Source organism: Labeo rohita, chromosome 8, assembly GCF_022985175.1.
Source record: "Labeo rohita strain BAU-BD-2019 chromosome 8, IGBB_LRoh.1.0, whole genome shotgun sequence".
Classification (NCBI taxonomy): domain Eukaryota; kingdom Metazoa; phylum Chordata; class Actinopteri; order Cypriniformes; family Cyprinidae; genus Labeo; species Labeo rohita.
This window is the reverse complement of record NC_066876.1, coordinates 30,570,602-30,597,371: the sequence shown is the minus strand read 5'-3', so window position 1 is coordinate 30,597,371 and position 26,770 is coordinate 30,570,602. Positions and strand designations below refer to the sequence as shown.

At 35.8% G+C, this 26,770-nt stretch overlaps 1 protein-coding gene across 2 annotated transcripts; it reads right to left on the bottom strand.

The window, feature by feature from the left end:
- Nucleotides 1-1,000: 1,000 nt before the first annotated feature.
- On the bottom strand, nucleotides 1,001-25,643 carry commd10 (COMM domain containing 10). 2 transcript variants are annotated; one of them, XM_051118090.1, is made up of 7 exons: nucleotides 25,503-25,643; nucleotides 25,185-25,275; nucleotides 24,979-25,089; nucleotides 22,763-22,918; nucleotides 21,905-22,018; nucleotides 1,342-1,401; nucleotides 1,001-1,268 (listed from the first exon to the last, which is right to left on the bottom strand). In XM_051118090.1, the coding sequence occupies exons 1-7, from the start codon at nucleotides 25,529-25,531 to the stop codon at nucleotides 1,230-1,232; spliced, it is 600 nt and encodes a 199-aa protein (XP_050974047.1). In that variant the 5' UTR covers nucleotides 25,532-25,643; the 3' UTR covers nucleotides 1,001-1,229. The 2 variants fall into 2 exon arrangements, with proteins under 2 accessions (XP_050974047.1, XP_050974048.1); XM_051118091.1 differs by having other exon boundaries at nucleotides 22,763-22,879.
- Nucleotides 25,644-26,770: the final 1,127 nt, after the last annotated feature.

Below are 26,770 nucleotides of genomic sequence, written 5' to 3'. Positions count from 1 at the left end.
CCATTCAGGAGTCATAGGCTTTTTACTAAAAGTGGCCCCACCCCCTTCGAACATTTTGGCATCCTTTTGTGACGGTGAGTCGAAAGTTTAACTTTTTTTTTTATATTTATTGATATTCACTCTCCAGAGAATCTTCCTGCACTGGTTTGGTTCTGAGTGTGCAAAAAACTTAGGACTAGTTTGCATAACTTTTGCAAAAAATGCGAAAAGTCCACCAGGCTCAAGTCCACCAGGTTTTGTCCAACAACATAAGACACTTGAGTCTGTGACTGATGGTTTAGGAGTTATGAGCGATTTCATACTTTGAATCGCTGTAGCGCCCCCATCAGGCTGATTGGGGCGAGAATTGGTGACGTTGTAGGCAGTGTGAGTACTACCATCCCTTCAAGTTTCAAGTCTCTACGGTTTACGGTTTGGTCTACACAATCAGTTTTACATGGAAATCGCTCATTCGTGACCATTTTAACAATTACAATAGGGTCTAAACATCCTTAAATCAAGATACATTTACCTCAGATATGAAGTCTTGTTTTACGAAAAATTGATCAGAATGAAGTTTACAGTATGTTCAAAACAAGAACAGTCCACTGGCAGAAAATTTGTTCTTGTTTCTTGTTTCTCTTGCTTTTGATCAATTTTCCCATGAAGCAAGTTATTTCCTATCTTAAGTAAATTACAGATTGGTTAGGTATTTGTACTGTAAGACAAGATAAGTTATTGCCATATTTTAGTATTTGGGAGCAGAGATGGTCAAACCTTGAACTATTATTTTGTAAAATTAATAATAAAGTAATGGAGATCGGTTGGAAGTTGTATTTTCTTTAAAGTGTTTGAAAATACAAGACATTTACATTCAGAGACCATACTGAGGTATGGTTTTTTATTTTTAATTCATTCCTTAAATTTTCTTTACCTGGTCTTAAAAAGTCTTAAATTTATCTTCAGAAACCCTGAGAAAAGCTTCAGAAGGCAATTAAGTCATGAATACAGACGCTGGACCTTCAGATCAAAAACATCTTTAATGAAACATCATCAGACGTGTGACGGAGCTCCAGTTTCTGTCTGAAGGATCTCGACGGCGTTCATTAACACGTCAGCATCAGCGCTTCACACCAAACACTCCAGAGCTTCAGTCTGAAACATACAAATCCACAAACAACCACAGACACCAAACAGCTGCTGACGCCGACGTCACCAGAGGAATCGTGGGGCGGCAGAAGGACGCTGTATCAGCTGAGCGAGTCCAGCTGTGTCTGAATCATCTCCATCTGTAAGACAAACAGAGAAAAATAAGCGTCTGAACACACTGAAGATCAGGAGTCATGAGGCGTTCGATCTGACCTGATTGTAGAAGTCCAGCAGATCCTGATGGTTGAACTCCACAAACACGTCCTGCAAATGCTGAAACAGAAGAAGAAACGGCGATAAAAGCATGTCATCAATTATTAGCACACGTCTGTCCGGTGGAAATCACTCTCCTCAGACACTGTAAGTGCATGCGTGACCCGCTTGTGAAAGTTTCATGATCATATCAATAAAATATCAATAACACACTCTGGAATAAAACACTTGAACAGCAGAGCAGTGTTTGCTCTCAAACAAATCCACTAAAGAAGAAACTGACACAGTGAGAAATAAATGTTTCAGCCCGTGTAAAAAATGACGAGAAACATTCTGAAATATTATCAAACTGACATTATGAGAACTGAACTGATCTGAATAATCACTCTGAGTAACAGCTGAAACTGATTTTCATATTAAGAATTGACATTTGTGACCCTGGACCACAAAACCAGTCATAAGGGTCAATTTTTTGAAACTGAGATTTATACATCATCTGAAGGCTGTAATCCTCCTGTAATTTGGCTCTGAATCTCAGGTTAAAAGTTGTAATTTTGACCCCCTTATACAAAATAATGGACTTAGTAAATTTACATCTGTGGTATTCATATTTGTGATCCTGGACCATAAAACCAGTCATAAGGGTCAGTTTTTCAAAATTGAGATTTAAAAAGCTGAATAAAAATAATATATAAATAACCTTTTCATTGACGTATGGTTTGTTAGGATAGGACAATAAAATCTGGAATCTGAGGGTGCAAAAAAATCAAAATACTGAGAAAATCGCTTTTAAAGTTGTCCAAATGAAGTTTTTAGCAATTCATATTATTAATCAAAAATTAAGTTTTGATATATTTACAGTTAGAAATTTACGAAATATCTTCATGCAACATGATCTTTACTTAATATCATAACGATTTTTGGCATAAAAGAAAAATCGAGCAATTTTGACTATTGCTACAAATATACCTGTGCTACTTAAGACCGGTTACATTTATTATTACAAAATTGACAGTTACTGAACTGAATTGATCTGAATTATGACACTAAATTATATCTTCTATAGAGCTGTTTTACAGTTAAGAATTTAATTACAAATTAAGAATCAAAGAATCAAATTTGTTTTAAAATGAATTTTACAACGACTGCTATTAAAGTGAGCTGAATCTGATTCAAACTGAATCGATCTGAATAATGGCAATAACGTCTTCTGTAGACCTGCTTTACAACTGAAATTGAATTTCAAATTAAAAATTGAAGAATTGATGAATTTTGCAACCCTGATTGTTAATGAACTGAATTTAATCCAAACTTGATCTTAAATATGAGACTTCTGTCTTCTGTAGAGTTGCTTTATAGTTAAGAATTAAACTTGGAATTATGTTTTACGTTTGGAATTAAATAAGGGTATTTTGCAAAAACGTTTTTATGCTCGCTTGCGATGGTTTTGGAATTGTGTGAAAAAGGGTTAATGCGAATAATTGCATATTAATTCCTCCACAAACACCAAAAAGTTATGTGACCTCATTATGGGACGGGATAAGTTGACTAACTAGCAGACTGATCTCATTGTATGTTGTTATGGTCATTCTAAGATGCCTGAGCAAAGTCTGCCATCCAAGTATTTTTCTATAACTGCCTCAAAGAACTGTCTTACAAGACTGCGTTCCCAAACAGCTGACATCCGCCTCCGAAAGCAATCACCGCATGTATTGTTTCGTCTGCTCTCTCTGAATCGCAAGGAAATTATTATATTCAGTATTCTTAGTGCCAGTTTATCAATAAGTGATGATTTTGTTCTCTTTGACTTGTTGGATGGAAATGGTGCTTATTCGCAAATGTCTTGAGTAAATTTGCAACTTTGATCTGAATAATGACACTACTGTCTGTTGAGCTGCTTTACAGCTGAAACTTTGTCTCTATAACTGATGAATTGTACAGCATTGACACTGTTATTTTTCTGTTTATCTCTATGAAGCTGCTATGAAACAGTCTGTACTCTATAAATGTGACTGGACTCAGAACATGAGAAACGTCCTGATGAAGATGGAGCAGAAGATGCGTGTCACATTGCTGAGGAGAAACACGCTTGTCTGAAGGAGGCCGAAGTCTCTGCGGGCAGGAGCGCGTCACGACGCATTAACGGAGAGGACATTAATTAGACACAACATTATCATCCATAATTAAGAGTAAAAGGGGAAACGTTATCTTTAGCAGAGCCGCTGGAGATGCGGCTAATATGTAGGACAAAAGCGTAATACGGCCGTCACACGAACAAACGCAGAGAAAACGAACTCTAGTTTGATGATTGCTGGGAAATACAGCTTAAATATGATCACAGATCATAGTGTGTGTGTGTGTGTGTGTGTTCATGCACAAGGGAATGTGTGAATGTGTGTCAGGAATCAAGGGTTAATTCCAGCCTCAGTTTCAGTAAGTGTTTTGACATATCTAGGCTAACGCTAATGGCTCCTGCATGCTTTCAGAGCTGACGGTAGAAATCACAGCTCTGGGGACGATCACTGACTCCGACGACACACACACATTCAGCAAACGAAAGTGTTTTGAAATGAAACATTGATGTCTGATGCTGATTCAGAGATCGACACAGAAAAGCACTTCACACAAACACCGCCTGCATTTCCATCGCTGACCTCAGTAAAATCCAGCGAACAACACGGTAAAATACGGTAAAAGCGCACAAACAGAGCTAAAGCTGCGGCACAATAAATCTCTCCGGATCAGATGCAAACGACGTTCAAAACAAACGTAAAACAGCTGAAAAGCAGCAGCACCAGAGTATTTTTAGCTCTAAAGCTCTTTATGAAGAAATTCTCAGCATATGGCAGATGAAGATGAAATCTGATCTGACCTCACTTCAGTTTGTCTATTGTATCATTCGTCGTCAAAACAACCTCATTTCAGAAACACCCCCAGCTCAAATTACTGATTTTGTTCATATTTTTTCTGAAGAAAGTCAGACATACATCATGATGAAAGCCAAAATGTGACCCTGGAGCCCTCATAAGTAGCACAGGTATATTTGTAGCAACAGCCAACAATACATTGTATGGGTCAAAATGATCAATTTTTCTTTTATGCCAAAAATCATTAGGATATTAAGTAAAGATCATGTTCCATGAGGATATTTTGTAAATTTCCTACCGTAAATATATGTAAACTTAATGACTGGTAATATGCATTGCTAAGAACTTCATTTGGACAACTTTAAAGGTGACTGTCTCAATATTTGATTTTTTTTTTTTTTTGTACCCTCAGACTCCAGATTTTCAAATAGTTGTATCTTAGCCAATTATTGTCCTATCCTAACAAACCATACTTATTTATTCAGCTTTCAGATGATGTATAAATCTCAATTTCAAAAAACTGACACTTATGGTTTTGTGGTCCAGGGTGACAAGTATGAAATGTCACAGATGTATATTCACTGAGTAAGTCCATTAGTTTGTAGAAGGGGGTCAAAATGACAATTTTCACCTGAGATTTAGAGACAAATTACAGGAGGAATAAAAATGACCTCAGAAAGATGGCAGCATCATGATGTTATTTCTGCACAGAGACTGGTAGCTCTTTTAGTAAAATCTGTTGGCTTTAGCAATCTGTGTTGTATTATATGCCAGTAGTGACAGTTCAGAAATGGAAAAAAAGCACTTTTGCTTTTTGAGCTTTGCTCTTTGCATTGCTGTAACTCAAGTATTGAAGAAATCGTAATATCCTTTTAGATTTTGGTTCTCAACAAACTTTTCTTTTGACATCTCTATTTTTAAGGCCCTGTGTTTCATTTCCAGGAGTAATTTGCACACATTTTCAATGGTACATCATGACATTCATTCATGACATTTAATATTCTGGCTTTCTTCTTCATTCATGTATTTCTTTCACTATACTGTAAAAAATGACTGTGAATTTAATAATAAAAGGCTGTAAAAATGCTAGAGTAAAAACCAGTCAAATGGTTAATGATAAGTTCCCCTACTAAATATGGTGAAAAACATTTTACAATTTACGATAGTTTACCATTTTTGGAAGTAAAGAAAGAATGTAAAATTTACTGTGAATAACTCAAGTTGATATTCCCAGAATGCCCTGTGTTACATTTGAAATTAGATTTTTTTTTTTCCTTATCAGTTTTGTACATTAGGGCTGTATGTTACATTTAATATTATAAATGAATGTTTATTGCATTATTTCATGTGTGTTTCCATGATGGTGTTTAGTGTTTGTGTGAATGACACTGTGCACCTTCTATACTGTATATGTTCTATATATTAAAAATCTGCTTGTGATGAGCTTCGGTTCATCATGTGATTTTGCTCATCACCACCTGCTTTTGGTGGTTATCAGTGTACTACTAGGGGACAAAACAGATTTCAGTACTTCAATAGGTTGGCATATTGACATTATATCAGTTAAAAATATTACAGCATTTAAATATAAATTTAACTTAAAATTGTAAAACCTATAACATTGCTACTGTATTTTTTACAGTAAAATTCTGGCAACCACAGCTGACATCTTTTAACCGTAAATTTTACGTATTTTTTTACAGTGTAGACAAAAAATGATCAAAAACAAAGCTGGAGGCCTCTCGAAACAGAATGACCTGATTTCATTTCCTGAATGCAATTTGCTTGATTCGGTTAAGACACAAACCACAAAAAAAAAAAAAAAAAAAAAAAAAAAAAAAAAAAAAAAAAAAAAAAACAACCACAAACTCATCCGATTTCATTTAGCTTCCAAAAAACCTTTACAACTGATGGAATTCAAGAACATTGAAATTGATGGTTTCCTAAAAGCAGCACATGTTCATCAAGAAACGAGTCTGTTCTGAGTAATCTGTACTGATGCTCAATACTAGTAATAATCTACTGTGGTGATACCGTAGTATCAGCTGCTTCTACCACGGGTTAGTAGGTCAGATTAGTGATCACTAGTTCTCCTGCAGGAGTCACGGTTAACGGTTGCCACGGAAACGAGCGCCGTCAGTGATGATGGAAACTCACAGGAACCCTGAGAATCACACAATCACCGAACAATACGCTGCTCACGACTGGAGACACGACACGTCTGAGAGAGAAACATCATCTTTAAAACAGACTCATTGATTCACTGAATCACATGATTCAAACCCCTTATCTGAGACTGTTTGTAGAGCACAAAAAGTTCATATTGTGTGTACCGCGGCTCTCTGAGAGGTCAAATTCTCCAGAATAATCTGACAGTTCATGTGATTCAGTCTCCACAGAGAAAGATACTCACATCACTAACTGTGGGAAAGCAAAGCATGGAACTGTGTCTCAAATTCTAAATCACGGGAACAACTGAAACCACACATATGCAAACATCGCAGTCTCTGGGTGACTTTATAAATGTGTTTAGGTTATGTTTTCTACAGAGATCATTTTACATATTTTGTCATTTTTTACATATATGATTAAAGAGTAAATGTGTGGTCACAACAGTAATATTTCAGCTAAATTTTGCTGCCCATAAAGGTCTGCAGTCTCTTGTCAGTAATGCAGTGATGACACTTTCAGCGAGCAGCTTTCTATTGTTCATTGTGATGAATTCAAGTCACCAACTGGAACATTATCAAAAAAATCGACATGCAAAGTCCAGATTGCTCAGATTCTTATTAGAATGACTCGTTTTCACCTGCCAAATGACGACGAACAGCAGTAAATGTGAGCGGACCTGAAAGTCAGAAGTTGCAACTGTCTTTTCTTCCCTAAAACAGCAACTAAACAGAAAAAATGTAGGATGAGACTTGATTTTGTCTATCAGGAACCATCTGCATCTTTAAATGGTTATAGTTCACTATAGAGACAGAGCGACACACGTCATAATCTGAAAACCACGGCCACTGGTGGGGGGAAACAATCCAGCGCTTTTCATTGACTTTGTATTGCAGGAAGCTGCCTCCTTGTCATTTCTGACTTATAACAAAAAACAAAACAATGTCTAAAAGCAAGGTGACAAGATCTACAGTAAACAAGCTAAAAACACATTTTCATAAGCTGTCAACCCAAAAAAAACGAGCGTTTAATGACAAAAGTAGAGCTCAACGTGTCATGTTACTCAGAACTATGCCCGCTGGAGGAAAACTTAATCGTGAGAGGAAATAATCATTGTTTTTATCCATTTCAAAGGATTATTTCACCACCCTATGTAAACCTGAGAGAAGGAGATATATTGAGAAACTAAATTTTATCAGTCTATGTCAGTGCTCCTTTTCCTTACCTTTCTTTTGCTGGAGAAATTATCTAACTTAATGGCCCAACGTGAAATACCCTGACTATCTGTGTCCTTAAACGCTCGTTTTTTGGGTCGACAGCTTATAAAAACGTAGTTCTGTGTTTTTTAGCTTGTTTACTGTAAACCTTGTCACATAGCAGCTTTTAGACATTGTTCTGTTTTTTGTTTCAAGTCAGAAATGACAAGGAGGCAGCTTCCTGCAATACAAAGTCAATGAAGAGTGTTGGATTGTTTTCCCACCAATGCGCCCCGTCTCTATTGGTGGATCTCATGTGAGTGACAGGTTATTGTCCCACTTCATGCCAGTCAACACATCATCAGAGAACAGAGAAGCTGATGCAAGAGGGAAGATATTTTGATTAAAGATTATGAGGGCACATTCATTTATAATGACATGCACTTATAAATCATGCATGGTAAATATGCAATATTCTACACAACTCTAAGAACTGTCAATTTGGTGATTTTGGTGGTGACTTTAAGAATACAGTTTAAGCTGTGAGGTTTCTCTGCATAAAGATGATGCGTGCATGTAGAGCTGGATAATGAGAGCTCAGTAATCCGGTCTGTATTAAAGGTGTTTGAACTGGTTTTAAGGATGACACGCGGCATAGAGCGTCATGCGTTTGCTGAGAGTGACAAAACCCTTATATGAAGATGATCTGCGTATGTTTTATGCATTTAGGATATTCCAAATTTATTAACATTAGAACAAGCACAAGCGTTGTGAATTTTTAAAGGGAAAACTCTTAAAAATAAAGGTTTTAAAGGGTTTTTTTTTGGTTCCTCTGGTTAAAAAAACATCTGAATAATCTTTTATTCAGTGACATTTGTTCCTGATCTAAAGGCTTCTGCTCGAAGGACTGGATCCATTCTTGGAGCCTGATGTAAACTCCTGCCTGAGTTTTTACAGATGAGTTGTAGCGGCCGTTGAGGGAAACACTCTCGTCTCTCTCTCATTTGTTTAGTAAAGATGCGGCGAGCGGGACGGACCGCGCTTCCTGTATTAGAATAACCCACATCCTCTGTTTTGGCTAAATAAGAGCACAGAGCGTCAGGTTGACATGACTGTCAGAGCGCTCTGGATTCACGCGGCTGTTTTGTTTGTGAGCCGTCGAGGGGAAAAAGCCTCATTGTTCTATTGAGGTTCTTGTGTCCCTAAAGCGGGATGAATGGAACGGGGCCAAAGCGGATTTTCACACGCTCGTCCCACTGCGCCGCCGTACAGTACGCGGGCGAGCGCATGAACGCCGCGATTGTCCCGCTCTCGTACAGAGGCGTCTTTCAGAGGCTTTACCTTGACAAACGGATGTGAGGCCTCCTCGTCCTCCTCCAGAAATGCTTCAACACATCAAAACTCTGATCTGAGAGACGCTGCTGGGAAAACACTGCTAAAATACGTGACATCTGAAACCAGTTCAACCACATTCAGCTTTCATTCATATGAGTTTAATTGATCATTCAATAAATAACTGCTTGTAAAAAATGCAAATTTATTGTGTAGAAAACAAGGAATCAAAGCCAGCTGTTGCAACTTTACAAAACTTTACAAAAATTTCCCAAAAAATCCTGAAGTGTCCAAGAATTCTGGAAATTTTCCACCCCGCTGTAACTAGTGAACTATTAAAACCAGTGTTATTTTACAATCATTTGAGATATTATATTTTATTTTATATTTATTTAATATTTTCATTGTATTATTTCTAATTAGTTTTATTTTTACATTTTTCAATTTTTATCTTAAGTTAATATTTAGTTATTTAATGTTTGTCACTTTAGTTACTTTTTCTTTACGTTTGTAGTTTTTAATTTTTATTTCAGTTTATTTTATTAAACAATCTTTTCCTTAATTTTAATAATTTCTACTTTTTTGGTTTTGTTTTTTGTTTTTTTGTTTATTACTGTTTTTTCATATAAAAAGATTTTTGTATTACATCGTTATATATTTTGATACATCTCAATAAACAGATTGTTAAAAAATGTAATCATTTCTTAATGTTTGACGCAATTCAACAGCATTAAATTCTGAAAAATTCGAATTGCAACTGAAAATAAATTAATAATGTATAAAATAAAAAACCTAAATGAAAAATGTTGCTTTGGCAACTATCTGAAATAAAACGTATATTTTATTTTATTTCACTTAAGGTTTATTTTATAAAAAAAAAAAAAAACTAAAATGTTTCTATGGTTTTAATTAACTATAATAGCCCTGATTAGAACTATTTTTAAATGAACTTCACAAAAAGCAATAAAAGCGGTGATTAAAAGGGTGAAAAACCACAATGGTGAGTTAAAACCCTTGAAATCAGCTTCATTTTCAGGCTCAAATCTCTTTCTGAAGGCCATGAGGGCGAGACACAAATCTTTTGTGCTAAATAATGTTTCTGACTGAAATTAAGGCTCAAATACCAGAACTCCCTTTAAAGTTCAGTCGAAGCACAGATGCATTGTGGTCGTCTCATTAAAACACATACAGATCCTCACACGACTCTTTTTAGAGTGATTCGTTCATGACTTCAATCTCGCCACATCACAGCTCAACTCGTCCGGCCGTGACCGTCTGCTTCTCATTTAACGGGAAACGATCCGCCCGCACATGCTCAGTGCTGCCGCTTTACTGTTTTATCATTTTCACGTCAAACCAAGAGAAAAACATCTGGAGAAAAAGCACAACTGATGTGGGCTGATATTTATGTAATTCACAGAAGAACTGCTCAGAAAACCTGATCGTTCTGAACTGAATCTGTATTTGAGCATGTTTGCCAAATGTGAAGTTTCTATTACTGACAAACTGAACTGAGTGTCATTCAGCACTCTTCATGTATTGAGTATAAAACAGCACTGTTTCACACAATTCAACCCTAAATTAACCCTCTGGTGCCACTCAAGTCATTTTTGACTGAAAAATACGGTGTTAGAATTTGATAGTCATCAGAATGGTACAAAACTTGTAAAAAAAAATTGTCAAAGATGCCATTTTAAGTTAACGCAGACATTTAAACAGACAGATTATGGATTAAAACTGCTATGATTGCTCTACTTAAAAGCATTAATTTGATTTAAACAATATGTCTACATAATTTTCACATATGCTGTTTGTATGGGATGCACTGAGTTACAGCATGACGTAATATTTAAGGCGAGACGCTGCAGGTGAATAGGGTAAAAAAAAAAATTAACTAATAGCTATCACCTTACCTACCCACTTGATTGATTACACTGATAATTGCAAACTTTTTTTGTATTACAAGTTTTCTAAAATGTTAGGTTTAAATATGCAAACGAGCCATTATTTAATGAAATTCTAAAAATTTCTAGTACAAAAAACTAAACACTGGATGAAGTCAGTTTCAAAATTCTTGTTTGAATTTTTTTTTTTTTTACATATTGAGTAGTTTTGGGTATCTAATTTTTGTCACTCCATATTTAAGAAAATACTTAGAACAAACAGAAAACAATATATTTTCACATTTTTTGGGGGAATAAAATCTTGTATATAATCAAGCATATTATGTATATGAACAAATCCCTCTGTAAAAACCTTCAGGATATAGACAGGAATAAAAATGTAAAGTGTGGTGTGTGTAAGTGCTGCTGAAGTGGAGATGTATGGCTCAGTGTAGGAGAAAAAAAAAATTAAAATATGTATTGTAATTGAAATCTATTTACACAAATAGATAAAGTGCTATAACAGAAATACTTAACAGTGTCTTTTGGATGTTTTCTTTCCACTAGTCTGAAAAAAAACAAAAAGCCCAAAATCTTAAAAAAATCTCTTTTGCCCGCAGTGTCTCCCCTTAAACCTATTACTATAATTATCTCACAATTCTGCCTTTTTCTCGCAAATGCAATTTTATTTCTCCTGCAATTTTAAATCTCCTAGTTTGGACTTTATAACTCGTTTTAACTCAACAATAGCGAGTCTGTCAATTCTCAGGGAAAAAAGCCAGAGCCGAAGGGAAAAGAGAGAATGATGCATTGGTTTTTCTCATCAGAATTGTGAGATTTAATCTTGAAATTGTGAAAATAAAATCTAAATTCTGAAATACAAACTCAAATTTACCTATTTTGATTCTTTAATTTCATGGCTCCATAGACTGCCACTTGAAAACCGTCATTTTCAGAATCAGAATCAGAATTTTCTGCAACCAGATAACCTCCGGCCACAAAAACACATCATCACTATTTGCAAACACGGAATTAGTCAATAGAAAGCGAATTTCAACTAGTGGAAAAGTTTGGTACTGCAGCCAAACTAAATTATTTGCAATATCAATCTCAAATTTGGAACACGGCTTGTTTAGCTTTGATGCTTTGATGCTTTCATGCAGTATTAGAGTATAAAACATGTTTTGAAAATGTACACTTTCATGTACACTTTAGAAAATAATGTTTTATGCATTTTTCATTACAATAAGTTTAAATTTCTATAACTTTACCTTTAACTTTTTTTTTACTTCAGCAAAAAGAGACAAGCTTACATCTGTGCTCTGTGCTAAGTGGTTAACAGGTATGGATACATGGATCATCAAAGATTCATTAAGAAAACCCTTATACTCACTTCTGCTGTAAGTGAAGGTGGATCATGAATGATTCGCGCGAACATAAACAGATATATGTAGATCGGGAGGTGCATTCCCTTCACAAACAAACGTAATCCACTGCATCCTCAGATGTCGGGAGTAAATGACGACCACTACGTTCATTATTACATCCAGCAACACAACACCTCAATCGCTCAATCGGAGATATTCTTGTCTAACTTACATCCCTGCTCCGGCATCGAAACAAAGAGGGCGGACTGTTACAGCTGATCTGAGGTAAAACGCTCATGTCAATCAACTATGGTGGGAGCAGCCTCTGTGGGTGTGATGCCACAACGACAGGCATCTGAGAATGGCTCGATTTGAAAAAGGAAATATTATTTTTACAGATTAATTAAAAACCAACTGCATGGATTTTTATCATTATAGGATAGATTTGTACATACACTGCCAACACACATTAATGTTCAAATAACATGTAAAAGCGAACTTAGCATCCGATGACCCCTTTAATACTACAAAATCCCCCAAAAATTCAAAACATTCAATTAAAAGCATTATCAAACTAAAATGCAGTATGCTCATTTCACTATAATAAATCCACCAAGCGAGCAGCAGAGTTAAAATAGTTTACTGACTCACAGAATAACAGGACTCGTTAGCCAAACTCCAGATGATTCCCATAATGCCGTGCCGCACCCTTATTAAAACACACGTCTATGACTGTCATTAGCATACGAGCGGCTGACGAAGCGCTGGCTCTCGGCTCTAATAAGGCTCGACTGTTTCTCCTCTGGCCTATATCTAACGTGAGTGAGACTGTAATGAGCGCGTCCTCAGGAGGGACGGGACATCTTCAGCTCGTCTCAGGAGGAAACACACATCATGCCGTTTACTGCGTCTGATGTTCAGATAAGTTTCTGACACAAGGCTCACGGTACGAGCGACTGCAGCACCGCCGGCGTGTGACAATGGGAAACTGGTCAGTGTGAATCATTCAGATGAACACTTACTGGACTGAAGCAGGTTGGCTTTACTTGATTCTCCATGAATCATTTTTTAGTCTCAAATCTGATCATCAGGATTTTTTGAGAAACATTTGTTTCCAGAAGCTTTACTTTCATTGTTCCTCAGTGGAGGAATGATCTTCACAAGCCTCTAAAACATCTCACATCTTTTGAGGAACGTTTATTTGTTCATCTCTCAATCATCACTGGATTGCATTGCATTATATGTTTGGATCACTTCAATCTCATCTTACTAAGACATATTCTTGGAAATATAGAGTGAACACTGATACTTACATCATTTTATGTCAGTATCTGCTCTACTGTTATAAAGATTTCATTGGTTTAACAATTTCATCATATAAACTGCTGCTCAAAAGTTTGGGATCAGTAAGATTTTTAAAGACATTTCTTATGCTCATCAAGGTCGTGTTCGTTTGATCAAAAATACAGAAAAAAATACAGAAATATTATTACGATTTAAAACAATGTTCTTCCGTATTAATATACATTAAAAATTAATTTATATCTGTAATTAAAGTTGAATTTTCAGCATCTTTACTCCAGTCTTCAGTGTCACGTGATCAAAAATCATTCTAATATGTTGATTTATTATCAAGTTGTGCTGCTTAATATTTTTTTTGAAACCTTTGATTTTTTTCAGGATTCTCTGATTAGTAAAAGGTTAAAAAGAACAGCATTTATTTAAAATAGAAAGGTTTTCTAACAATAAACAGGATCAGTAAATTTTTATTCTTTCTTTTATTTGAAAATAAATTAATATTTTTATTCACCAAGGATGTGTTAAATGAATAAAAAGTGATAACATAGATTTACATTGTTAGAAAAGATTTATATTTGAATAAATACTGTTCTTTAAAACCTGTTATTCATCAAAGAATCCTGAAAAAAAAGTATTACAGGTTCCAAAAAAAATATTTGTTTCCAACACTGATCATTCTAATAATAAATCAGCATATTAGAAAGATTTCTGAAGGATCATGTGACACTTAAGATTGGAGTAACAGCTGATGAAAATTCAGCTTTGCATCACAGGAATAAATTATATTTTAAAGTATATTCAAATAAAAACCATTATTTTATATTGTAATCACATTTTGCAGTATTACTGTTTTTTTCCTGTATTTTGATCAAATAAATGCAGCCTTGATGAGCAGAAGAGACTTCTTTAAAAACATTACTTAGTCTTACTGATCCCAAACTTTTGAGCGGCAGCGTATATATCAGCATCTGCAGCAGATGGGCCATAAAAAGCCAAAGAAGATACAAAACATAAACACATATGCAAACTTTTGTTTTACATTTTGTCTATACTGTTCTATTATTTATTTGTCTAACTATTATTTGTTACGTCAGGGTTAATGTGCGATCACAAGCAGATGAACTGGAGCTCCTCACGCTAAATTGCAGGACTGATATCAGGACTCAACATCACATTGAAGATTAATTTATGGACCTCACAGAGCTAAGAATAGATCCACAGACTGCCAAACGTCCCTGATGGGTTGAATTATATAAGACGCACGTTTCTGGCTGCATAAACAGGTAAACAGCTCCAGCGAAACATTCAGATGCGCTTTAATAATTGATGGAGCTCAGCGGGCGCTGCTGATGAGAGAAGCACATTTGCCTGAAAGCTGATGAAAAGCAACACAGAAAGGAATAAACAGCAGGATTCTTCATCTGGGTTATAGACTTTGAGGCCTCCGGTACCAGTTAAACTTGGTTTATCCTACATTCGCACAGCCGCGATTCAAAGCTGAAACCTCATTCACACTCAGAGGAATCATCTTGTTACTGTTACAGAAGATCACTGTGATCTGGATTATCATGACTGATGGGTTAGAACAGAAAAACAACAACAACACAAAACCCCTCTTCATCATTTTAAAACATCAAGCGACAGCAAAACTCTGTTCCAGGCCAGAAACGAGAAACGCAAAGCCTCCATTTCTGATGTGATTTTAGAGGGGATCTCCTGTATTAGACGCTCAGAGCATCACCGCAGGCGAAGCAGATGAACTGAGAAGCTCTTTTTCCCAGGATGCAATGCTGAAGAGTGACACACAAGCGCTGCTTCCATCTATAATTCACCTCGACTCAAACGTGAGCGTCGCCGAGACACGCACCTTTACTCTCAAACACGTCGGGTGTTCTAAACTTCAGCTGTGAACTCGAGCAGCTCTAATGAACAGACGTGACGTTCATGATTAGAGGAGATGATGAGCGCAGGTTCATTCACATCTGAAAGACGCTCCGTTTCTCCAGCAAACTCCTCGGAAAGAGTTTAAGAGAGAAAGAGACATGATTGTGTATGACAGCGACACAGGAGTGTCTGATGAGATGTGATGCTTCACAATGTCAAACACTCAAATCTAACATGAGGAACACAAACACGGTCGGAAATCATGATGCTGATGGAGAGTAAAAAAATGCTCAACAACATCACCATTTACCACCAAACCGCTTTCACTAGACATAAAAATATGTATTTTTCTTTCCTTGATCTTCTAAAGCAAGAGTTCACTGTGCTTTAAAACATCAGCTGCTGTGTGAACGTGTTCTGTGGACTAATCAGTTCATGATGTGTTTACAGAATCAGACACTGCTGGTTCATTCCGTGTCAAATCAACCAAATTTTAAAAACTTCCCTGGCTCAATTTTTTGATTTTGCTTATATTTTTTTCTGAGGAAAGACAGACACATACAGTGATGAAAACCAAAATATTAAATGTCATGGATGAATATTTACTGAGGAAGGTCAAAAGGGCAATTTTTACCTGAGTCAGAGTCAAGTTAGACAGGGGTAAAATTACTTTAGAAAGTTTATTTTTACACAGAGATTGGCAGGTGTGTTAGTACGACTTACGTGCCAACAGTGACCATTTAAAAATGGGGAAACAGCACTTTTTTCAAGTTTTTACTCCAAAGTTTGCATGCCTGTAACTCAAGAAGTATTAAAGATATCTGAATGCCCTTTTAGATATTGGGTCTTAACAACATTTCCTTTTGGCATCTTTATTTTTAAGGCCCTATGAGATTCGGTTCCAGAGATATTAAAATTTCAATATGGCTCCAGTAGTAAAACGTTAAAACAGACACACTTTCAGTGGTCAAAAACTAAATGTGGAAAAGTTTGCAAAAATACGAAACTTCTTTTCTTTTAAATAGGAACGTCTGAAGAACAAATAATGTTGAAACTAGAGATGTATCTCGTTTCCTTCTGTCAAAACAACTGCATTCCTAAGAAAAAATATTAGCAAAATCAAATATTTGAGCCAGGGACCCTGCTGCTTATTAAAGCCATAGTTCACCCCAAAATGTGTTGGGCACCATTGATTTGCATGGTATAGAAAAAAACACTATTTACATCAGTGGAGACCAGAAATTGTTTTGTTCCCCACATTCTTCAAAATATTGTCTTTTGTGTTCAGCAGAAGAGAGAAAATCCTACAGGTTTGAAACTAATTGAGGGTGAATAAGTGATGTTTCATTTTTGGATAAACGATCTCTTTAAATACCACATTTCCCATTGTGAATTATGATACAGCTCGGTTCATCGATCAGCTGGGTCGGATTGCTTTCTGACCACAACCAAACCACTCCTGAGTTCATTTTCAGCCGATCAATGAAAGTTCTTTCACATTATAAGTGGATGATATAAAATACAAGTGACTTTGGTTCACACAGAATGTGTTTATGCTTTGAAAAATGTTTCTTAAAAGCTGAACTTCTGGAACAGCATGTCAAGCACGAGAAGCTGCAATAGTGGACAAACATCCATCTATTGCATGTTTACATAAAAGAAAAACAATGGGAAAGTAGTGCAGTGGAATGCCGTTGTGTGTGAACGGCTCTTTATAAAAGCTCATTACAAACAAGATGGTGCCGTAATTAAAGAGCAACACACTAGAATTACTGTAACAGAACGAGAAAGACACAGAGAGTCTCACAGTCTCCTCTGGACGGTCACCTAGACGCCCTTCAAGACGCCTCCGGCATGTGAATGCGAGAGGCCTCGTCCATCCTGATGAGTACACACACACACACAAAGCACTCAGCTCTTTACAGTTGCTCTGAATCCAGTGGATTAACAGACACAAGAGCTCAAACACACCCAACCACCGCCTGCATCATGTGTGTGAGCATCAGAAGAGTTTTCGTTGGTGATTAACACATTCACACGCCTTCACAAATCAAACCACAGTAAGATCAACATTAATATGACACACACACACACACACGTGATGAACAGAAAGAGGTTTAATTCGCACAGGAATGCGGCTGTTCCTAACACGGCCCCACACGCTGAACTCCGGCCAGATTCACTCAAAAGACAGACAAAGATGTGACATCACGCTCTGCTGCTCTCTCTACCACGGTAAACACACGGATAAAGCGGCACACAATGCCATGGGCCCCTGGAGGCCCCGTGGATCATCCGTGAGCAGGAGTATCGCCTGCAATAGTGACGTAATTGTAATTGTTGTGTGGAATCGGACATTATGACGTCACTTACTCTGCAAAAAAACATCTTGATAGTTTACACTTCATTTGGGTTCACACTTTCCTAGCAGAATGCAGCTAGAATGACCTGAAATTTAAAAAATGCCCCTGTATGAGTTTGTGTCTTTCTATAAATGACCCTGGAGCACAAAACCAGTCTTAAGTAGCACGGGTATATTTGTAGCAATAGCCAACAATACATTGCATAGGGCAAAATTATTGATTTTTTTTGATAAAATGATAAAAATCATTAGGATATTAAGTAAAGATTGTGTTCCATGAAGATATTTTGTAAATTTCCTGCTGTAAATATATCAAAACTTAATTTCTGATTAGTAATATGCATTGCTAAGAATGTCATTTGGACTTTTAGATTTAGATTTTTTTGCACCCTCAGATTCCAAATTTTTTCAAATATTGTCCTATCTTAACAAACCATACACCAATGGAAAGCTTATTTATTCAGCTTAGATGATGTATAAATCTGAACAATCTGAAACAAATGATTCATGATCCACGCTCTAAAGTCCTAGTCTGAATCAAATGATTTGCGAACCTGCTTCGAAGTTCCAATCAGAATCAAATGATTCGTGACATGCGAAGTTCCAATCTAAATTAAATGATTGGTGAACCCGCTGCGAAGTCCCCATCTAAATCAAATGATTCTCAATATGCAATCTGAGGTCATGATCTGAATCAAATGATTCACAATCCAATTAAAGCATTTCGAAACAGTAAATCATTTTGCAACGCAATGGTTTAACTGATTTGGAGATTCAAAGAAAACTCAGTTCCACCCATCAATACGTGCTTTTTAAAATAAATACAAGCAATGTCGAAATTCACAAATAATTGTCTCTTTTAATTTGATCTGTTTTATTTTATTTATTTCTTGCTAGTGAATCGCTTGAAGTAAATGATCGAAGTCACAAGTTTGAGTCCACCAGAGTGGTTCCAGCGTAAATGACTTTGACTCAGTTCAAAATGAAATTGATTCAGTTCATCTGTTCCTCTTTTTGCATCTTCAGTCATGTTTACACAACATTGTTAGTACTACTACTGACTTAGCTAGTTTTATTAACTGAAGTAAGTGAAAAAAAGTATTTTGTTTTTAGAATTGCATGAATTTTGTGTGAAAAGATATTAAAGATATGTAAAAAACATCTATTTCATAGATACACTGTCTTTTAATATTGTCTGTTTTTGCTCTATTTAGCAAAACAACCAGTTCCAAACAAAATATTACACAGTAAGCGAATACACTTTTTTGAATAAATCAATAAATCAAACATTCACTGAAAAGAATCACTGAATTACTGAGTCACTTGCCTTGTTCCTAAATAAATCAACTGTTTTAATGAATCGTTTGAGTAAATGACTCAATGACTCGCTCGTTAAGACTAAACCTAGTCCCAGACTAAAATGCACGTCTGAACTGTTTCAAACGAAAGAAACTTGCAATGAAATGATCTTAAAACATCACTGCTATTGATTTGTCAAAAGTAATGGTTTATTCTAAGGCACGTTTATAAAAGCTAATCTTATTTTATTTTATTTTATTTAGTTGTTTATTTAACAGGAACAATGCAGAATAACATTACATGATTGTTCACAAACCTTTTTTTGTTTGAACCATTTTTTTCATATTTTTCAGAAAAATGTTCAACTCCGTTTGCATTTTCAGTTCAAGTAGCAAACTGTTCCAGAGCAGTGTCCCTTTAACTAAAAACTTGAACCATGGCCTAATCCTGGCTTAATCTAAGCCCTGTCTGTGAAACCAGTCCTATGTCTCATAGTTTCATATTTGTAAGTATCATTTCATTTTTTAAAAATATAATTTCATATTTCAATATTCAAAATATTACTTTAAGAGCATTCATCTCATTTATACATTTGTATTTACAGTTTAAAGTGTAACTTCATTAAATGCAGCTTCTGTACTTCTTCTGCAGAGCAAACATGGATTTTACTGACACCGATTTCATTTGATCGGTAACAGCCTATAGTGTCTTCTTATTCTAATTGAATTTATTGATTAAATGTAAGAAAGTGATATAAAAGATGATCCATATATCTAACAGGGTTGGAAAATGTTGGCCTCATCAAGGTAGAAATGCCCCCGGAGATCATTTTAAGGGGGCAAATGTCGCCCCTTAATGGAAAAGTTAATTTCTGGCACAGAATATGAAGAATATGAAAAGCTTTGAGTCATCAGTCCAGAACAGACCGAATCCAGCGCAAAACCACACTCAGCAAAATATCATCTAATTACATTAACGATAAAATCCCAGAAGACATTGAGATATATAACACAAGGGTCGGAAATCTCGCCGAGGAACTTTCATGAGAGTTTCTGTGCGAATGCGAGCACTTCTGACAGGAAATGAGCCCAGCAGTCAAACGAGATGTTTAATTACTGTCTTTATCTGCTGCTGACGGAGAATGAGGTCGCCGCATCACTAGCGAGGATTCAACAAAGAGTTTCCGCTCCTCCGTGAGCAAACCCAGAAAAACAAATGAAGAACGCCTGCTGCTCTGAACATGGAATAAAGAGCATATAAAGCACAGATTCATGACATTTAGATTCACGCCAGAGCCTCCGTCTCATCAGAGCAGCGTCGTGACGTGGATGAGCGACAGACAGATCTTCAGGACGGGGAAACACAGCCATTCGTAATGTTTGCTTCTTTCTACGGCATTAATGCAAGCATTCATCACAGCAAACAAACCCAGGCAGAGAACAGAGCACAGCGTGACGAATGCAGAAACAAACACACAAACGTCAAGAGTTCACAGCAGAATCACATGATTATCTCACACACATCAGCAGCTCAATGCCACACACAGAAACAACCTGCATTTCAACACCGCTGATTCAAATCAGCCTTCATATGATGCAATATTAGAGTCTCTGAATGTCACCATAATGCGTCTTTTGCATTTACATTCATGCATTCAGCAGATGCTTTTATTCAAAGCTACTTATAAATCTGTAGAAAATTCTAATGCATCATATGCATCTATATTCAGATTATGTACAAAAGCAGTTGAACTTATGAGGACCTTAGTGCCAAACAGAAAATAATCTATTGAGGTAATACTGCATTGTTATTTCCTATTACTGTTTTGAAGTCTATACAGTGTAAATACACTTTTTATCTATATTAATGTTTTAGTAGGGCTGCACAATTAATCAAATTTCTAATCGTGATTACCATTACAGATGCCACAATTACGTTATCGTTCAAAGTCACAAATAAAAAAAAAATCCAATTACATTATTTTGCTTTCTTAAGGTGTGTGTGTGGGAAAGAGTGTGTGTATTTTTCCTACAGGTTATCTTATCAGGTTATTTTTCCTCATTGTTTTTATTTTTAAATTTCAAGGGAATAATCGACAATTATGCCCTATGTTTTAGTATGGTTTGCAGCAGAGCGGTCAACTCCTGTGTCTTTATTGTGCATTATAAATAACATTTGATCTGAATTTGATTTGATATTATCCTGACTAGTAAATGTGACCCTGGACCACAAAACCAGTCATAAGGGTCAAATTTATGAAAGTGGGATTTATGCATCATCTGAAAGCTGAATAAATAAGCTTTGCATTTGATATATATTACTAATCAAAAATTAAGTTTTGATATATTTACGGTAGGAAATTTACAAAATATTTTCATAGAACGTGATCTTTTCTTAATATCCTAATGATTTTTGGCATAAAAGAAAAAATTATCATTTTGACCCATATAATGTATTGCTGGCTATTGCCACAAATATACCCGTGCTATTTAAGGTTTTGTGCATCAAGCATCAAGCTCAACACTGATAATGTTTGATTTTTGTTCTTCACATTTAGTCTTTTGCGTCTGAACGTCTCTGTCGTTGGCTCAGCATGAGTTCAGCAGAAGCCTTGAACTCGCCTACAGACTGACTGCAGAGCTTTAGACCTCTGATCTGCGTCTGAAGAACACACACGCGGCCCGTCGCTCTGTACGTGCAGCCACAGCGCCACCATCTGAACAACATCTGAACTGCAGCTCCACTCGTCGCTCCGCCCGTCCTCTCCTTCACTGAGAGGAGAAACACTTCTCCGTTCACACAGAAAACACTCAAATGCATGAGGTTCTGCTTTGTGTCTGATCTACAGAATCTGATGGGGTTGTGGTTTGATCTGACAGCGACACAGAGATTGATGTGCGTTTACCTCGGTGTCGTCTTCCGTCCGGAGCCCCAGATTGAGGACGGCGTGCGGCTCTTTCAGTTTGCTCCGAGTCGACGAGGCCATCTGCAGGTTGAGCTGCCAACCCACATGATCCAGCTAGAATATACAGGAGAAACACTCAGACAGAACACAATCAACTACATCATGAGCTCAAACAGTCTGATCTAAATCACCAGCACTTACAGATTATAACAGACATTAATATTATGAAATCAAAAATAACTCTTCAGATGGTCCTCATAGACTCCTAATAAGAAAGCATCTTTATTGGGTTCTACTGGACTTGAAGAACCTTTAACATCCATGGAAACCATTCAAATGCTCAAAAGATTATGAAAAAATAATTTTCACACTAAGAAAAAATGGTTCCTTTAAGAACTGATCACTGAAAGGTTCTTTTGGGAACCAAAAATAGTTCTTTTACGGAATCACTGCGAAAAACAACATTTTTAAGGAGTGTAGAGTCATTAGTCCAACTCACATTGACAGATTCATTACAAGGAATCATTTAGAGAGTCGTTTGTTCATGAGTCAGACTCCACTGTTCACATCTACACTCTTCAAAATAAAACTTCTTTATTGGAATCAATGGTTTAGGGAAGAACCTTTACATTACACAGAAGGTTCTTTAGATTAGTAAAATGTTATTTACACAAAGGGAACAGTTTACTGAAAGGTTCTTTGGGAACCAGAAATGCTTCTGTATCAGATTTGTCATTAATGAGGGATTGAATAGCAAATGCTAAAACTCTTTAGAATGTTTTTCCAGGTTCAGATTGCACAGAGATATTGGTAAAACCTCAGATTCATGTAAACATCTATAAGCGAGCGTGAACTCACTTTTTTAGGGGCAAATATCCCGTGTCGGATCTTCTCCACCACATCCGGACCGGCTGAAGCCCAAACCTGACTGAACACTTCAGCTTTCTCAGACTCAACGCTGATGTTCTCCAGCTGCTGTTTGAGAGACGGTGGTTTGACATTGTGATACACAGCCTGCAACAACAGGACATGTTAGAAAACCTCTGATTTTTATGTTTGATCACGTATTCTTAACAAATTCTAGTCAAGTCAGCTTTACTTATATGGCACTTTTAACAATACAGATTATGTCAAAGCAGCTTTGCAGTAGTAAATACAGAAATAGTGTGCCAATAATGCAAAATGACAACAGTACACACTCAGATTTCAGTTAAAGGCAGTTCATCATTGAATTCAGTGAATTCTAAACAGTTTTCACACTTGATGGTAACATGGGGTCATTCTTGTAATATAAGAATTTATATTTATACGATTCTTATTCAAAGACAATACAACAGAAGAATAAAAATCATTTAATTTTCTTCTAATTGAACAGTAGTACTTTTGCAAGCATTCAGCAGGATTTTATTTAGCTTGCCATGTCTAAGTGGTGCAGTCTGTGGCAGATTTAAAAGATCTGTTTCAATTTGTATTCTCTATTAGGAGCTTTCCTGAAATATTAAATATAATTATGCATTCTGTTGGTTTTTAAAAAGCTTGAAAAAATATTGAAAAATTTAAGACTTAAGAATTATTTTCTTTCAATAATTCAAGCACTTTTCAAATATCTCTTCATAAACACCCATTCGGAAATGTGATATATGACATATTTTGCCTATATCAAGAGTGATGTTGCCATATGTCACCTATAAGGCCGTATGTGACCCTGGACCACAAAACCAGTCATAAGGGTCAATTTTTTGAAACTGATATTTATACGTCACCTAATAAATAAGCTTTCCATTAACGTATGGTTTGTTAGGATAGGACAATATTTGGTTGAGATACAACTATTTGAAAATCTGGAATCTGAAGGAGCAAAAATAAATAAATAAATGAAAAAATAATAATTTTAAAATTTAAAACTTGAGGAAATCACCTTTAAAGTTGTCCAAATTAAGTTCTTAGCAATGCATATTACTAATCAAAAATTAAGCTTTGATATATTTAGAGTAGAAAATGTACAAAATATCTTCATGAAACATGATCTTTACTTAATATCCTAATGATTTTTGGCATAAAAGAAAAATCTTGACCCATACAATGTATTGCTGGCTATTGCTACAAATATACCCGTGCTACTTATGACCAGTTTTGGACCACAGAACCAGTCTTATATCACTGGGGTTTATTTGTAGCAATAGCCAAAAATACATTGTATGGGTCAAAATTATTGATTTTTCTTTTATGGCAAAAATCATTAGGAAATTGAGTAAAGATCCATTAAGATATTTTGTAAAATTCCTACTGTAAATGTATGAAAACTTAATTTTTGATTAGTAATATACATTGTTAAGAACATTATTTAAGAACTTTAAAGGTGATTTTCTCAATACTTTTTAAATTGTTGTATCTCGGCCAAATATTGTCCTATCCTAACAAACTGTACATTAATGAAAAGCTTATTTATTCAGCTTTCATATTATGTATAAATCTCAATTTTGCAAAAATGACCCTTACGACTGGTTTTGTGATCCAAGGTCACATATATAATTTTCACATTCTCTGTGTAGATGAAAATATAAGTTTTAACAAATATACACAATAAAATATATGTAGTATGTGAGTATAATAATATTTTTGTTTTTTTGATATGGTATTATATGTAGCAACCACATATGACAGCAATATATATTTTACTAACTTTGTTAAAACAACATATATACAAAAATCTGTATGTTTATATATGCTTTTGTAATTAATAGTCTTTTATATTTTCTTATGGGCCAGATATATATGTTTATATATGACAATTTCGAATAGGTTTCATATAAATTATTATTTAATATGACAGTATATTTCACATATGGATGTGGAAATGTATGTATACTACATTTGTGTATGGTCATGGCTGTTTTCCAGTACTTAACATTTCAAAACGTCTAATTCAAGCACTTTTATGACCCTGAAAGAAGTAATATGTCAGTGAACGTGATAAAGCGGAGCTTGAAAGTATTTAAAAGTGGAAAATACTATGTCGTATGTGTCTGGTGGATGCGGACACTTCATAAGTGAAGGACGAGTAAAGTCTGGACCTGCTCGAGGATGAAGGACAGGGTTTCCAGCAGCAGATGAAGAGTCTGTTTCTCCAGAGATAAAGCGCTCTGGAGCTTCTCCTCCTCCTCCTCACTGAAGGAGCGCTCCTCCTGACAAACACAGCATCAGCATCAGCATCACTCACTCACACACACACACGCACACACACGTGACGTATTATTACTGCTGCAGGTGTGACAGAGACCTTCAGGTGAAGCTTCTGCAGAATCCGAGACAGGAGTTTGGAGAACTTGCTGCTGTCGATGGAGTTGATGTGAATCACGGCTTCTTTAATGCTGCAGATTAGACAGAAGAGAGAACAGATACAGCAGATCATCACGACTGACAGAATATACACACATAAATGAGATGAAGAGTCCGTTACAGTTATTGATTAGTGACTGTAATGACAGCTGATCATCAGTGTGTTAATCGAGCATCTCTGTCAGACACATTCACATTCAATTTAGAGTATAAATTCCGCATAAATACAGTGTGACCGAAGTAAATAGATGTGTTTTACCTCTGTGTCTCTGGGATTATTGCACTCATCGTTTCTTTTCGTTTACAGATACAGTCACTTCCTAGCGCTCGGGCACGTGATGCGTGACGTCAGCTCGTCGACACGTCAACCGCGCTCAACGACGTTCACTACATTCACACTGGAGTAAATGTGTTTATGTGATGAAATACGAAAGTGTAGTTAAACACTGTCAAAAACAGCAATATAACAGAAACGATGTTTAGAAATTGATTCGCAGAAGTCCCATTGGCAACCATAGTTTCCGCCCACATACCATAATTACTGTAGTATTTTGTTTACTGTCCACAAAAACAAAGAACTAGATAATGATTACATTGACATTCAGAAAAACCAACATAACTCGAAGGGGAAAACAGGTTTTCATTCCTCAGTGAAACATATGTGACCTTGGACCACAAAACCAGTCATAAGAGTCATTTTTTTTAAATTGAGATCTTGTATCTGAAAGCTGAATAAATAAGCTTTCCTTTGATGTATGGTTTGTTATGCTATGCAGTGTTGGGAAGGTTACTTTGGAAATGTAATAAGTAGTGTAACTTTTCAATTACTTTATTAAAGTAATGCAACTTATTACTTTTAATTACTTTTTGATTACTTTTCTAAATTTCTAATATTTTCAACTGTTAATCATTTTGGAAACATTTAAACCAGGCAGAGTTAACCTTACAGTAGCACTCAACACTGATTACTGTCAGACTTTTAAAATCCTTTATCACTTGAATGAAGATTATAATAAGTAAGGGATAATATACATCTTTATTTTGTAATAACAACAGGCTGAATGTACATTGTCTCACTCATTACACAGCTGCTTGATAGATTATTTAGATGTTTCGTGTCAAAATTATTAGACACGAAACACTGATCTGAGTTGAAATATTTGAATGCAAAGCTTCCATGAAGAAATCAGTTGCTAGCAAACCGCAAGTTCAAATTAGACATTTTAGGAATACAGTGCAGTCATACCAGTTTTCTTACACAAGAAAAGCTGGGAGGAGAGAGGGGAGTGGCAAAGGACCTCGAGACGGGAATCGAACTCGGGTCACCATGAGTGCAGTTGCGCTATATGTCATAACAAGATCATAACATAAATAACATCTTAACAAGAAATAGTTTAATAGCTATGATACTGGGTTTGAAATCAAATGTTTGCATAGTTATGACAGAAAACACTAGCATCTAACAATGCCTTGGAAAAAACAATCTTAAAAAAATAGAGTTTATGCATAAACGCAAATAGGAAATAA

Bases quoted from the DNA above. Each gene is read 5' to 3' on its own strand.
- commd10 (XM_051118090.1), bottom strand. From the start codon at position 25,531: ATGAGTGCAATAATCCCAGAGACACAGAG. The intron at 25,276-25,502 runs GTAAAACACATC...TCTAATCTGCAG, and splicing joins ATAATCCCAGAGACACAGAG to CATTAAAGAAGCCGTGATTC. The intron at 22,019-22,762 runs GTGAGTTCACGC...TGTATATTCTAG, and splicing joins GGATATTTGCCCCTAAAAAA to CTGGATCATGTGGGTTGGCA.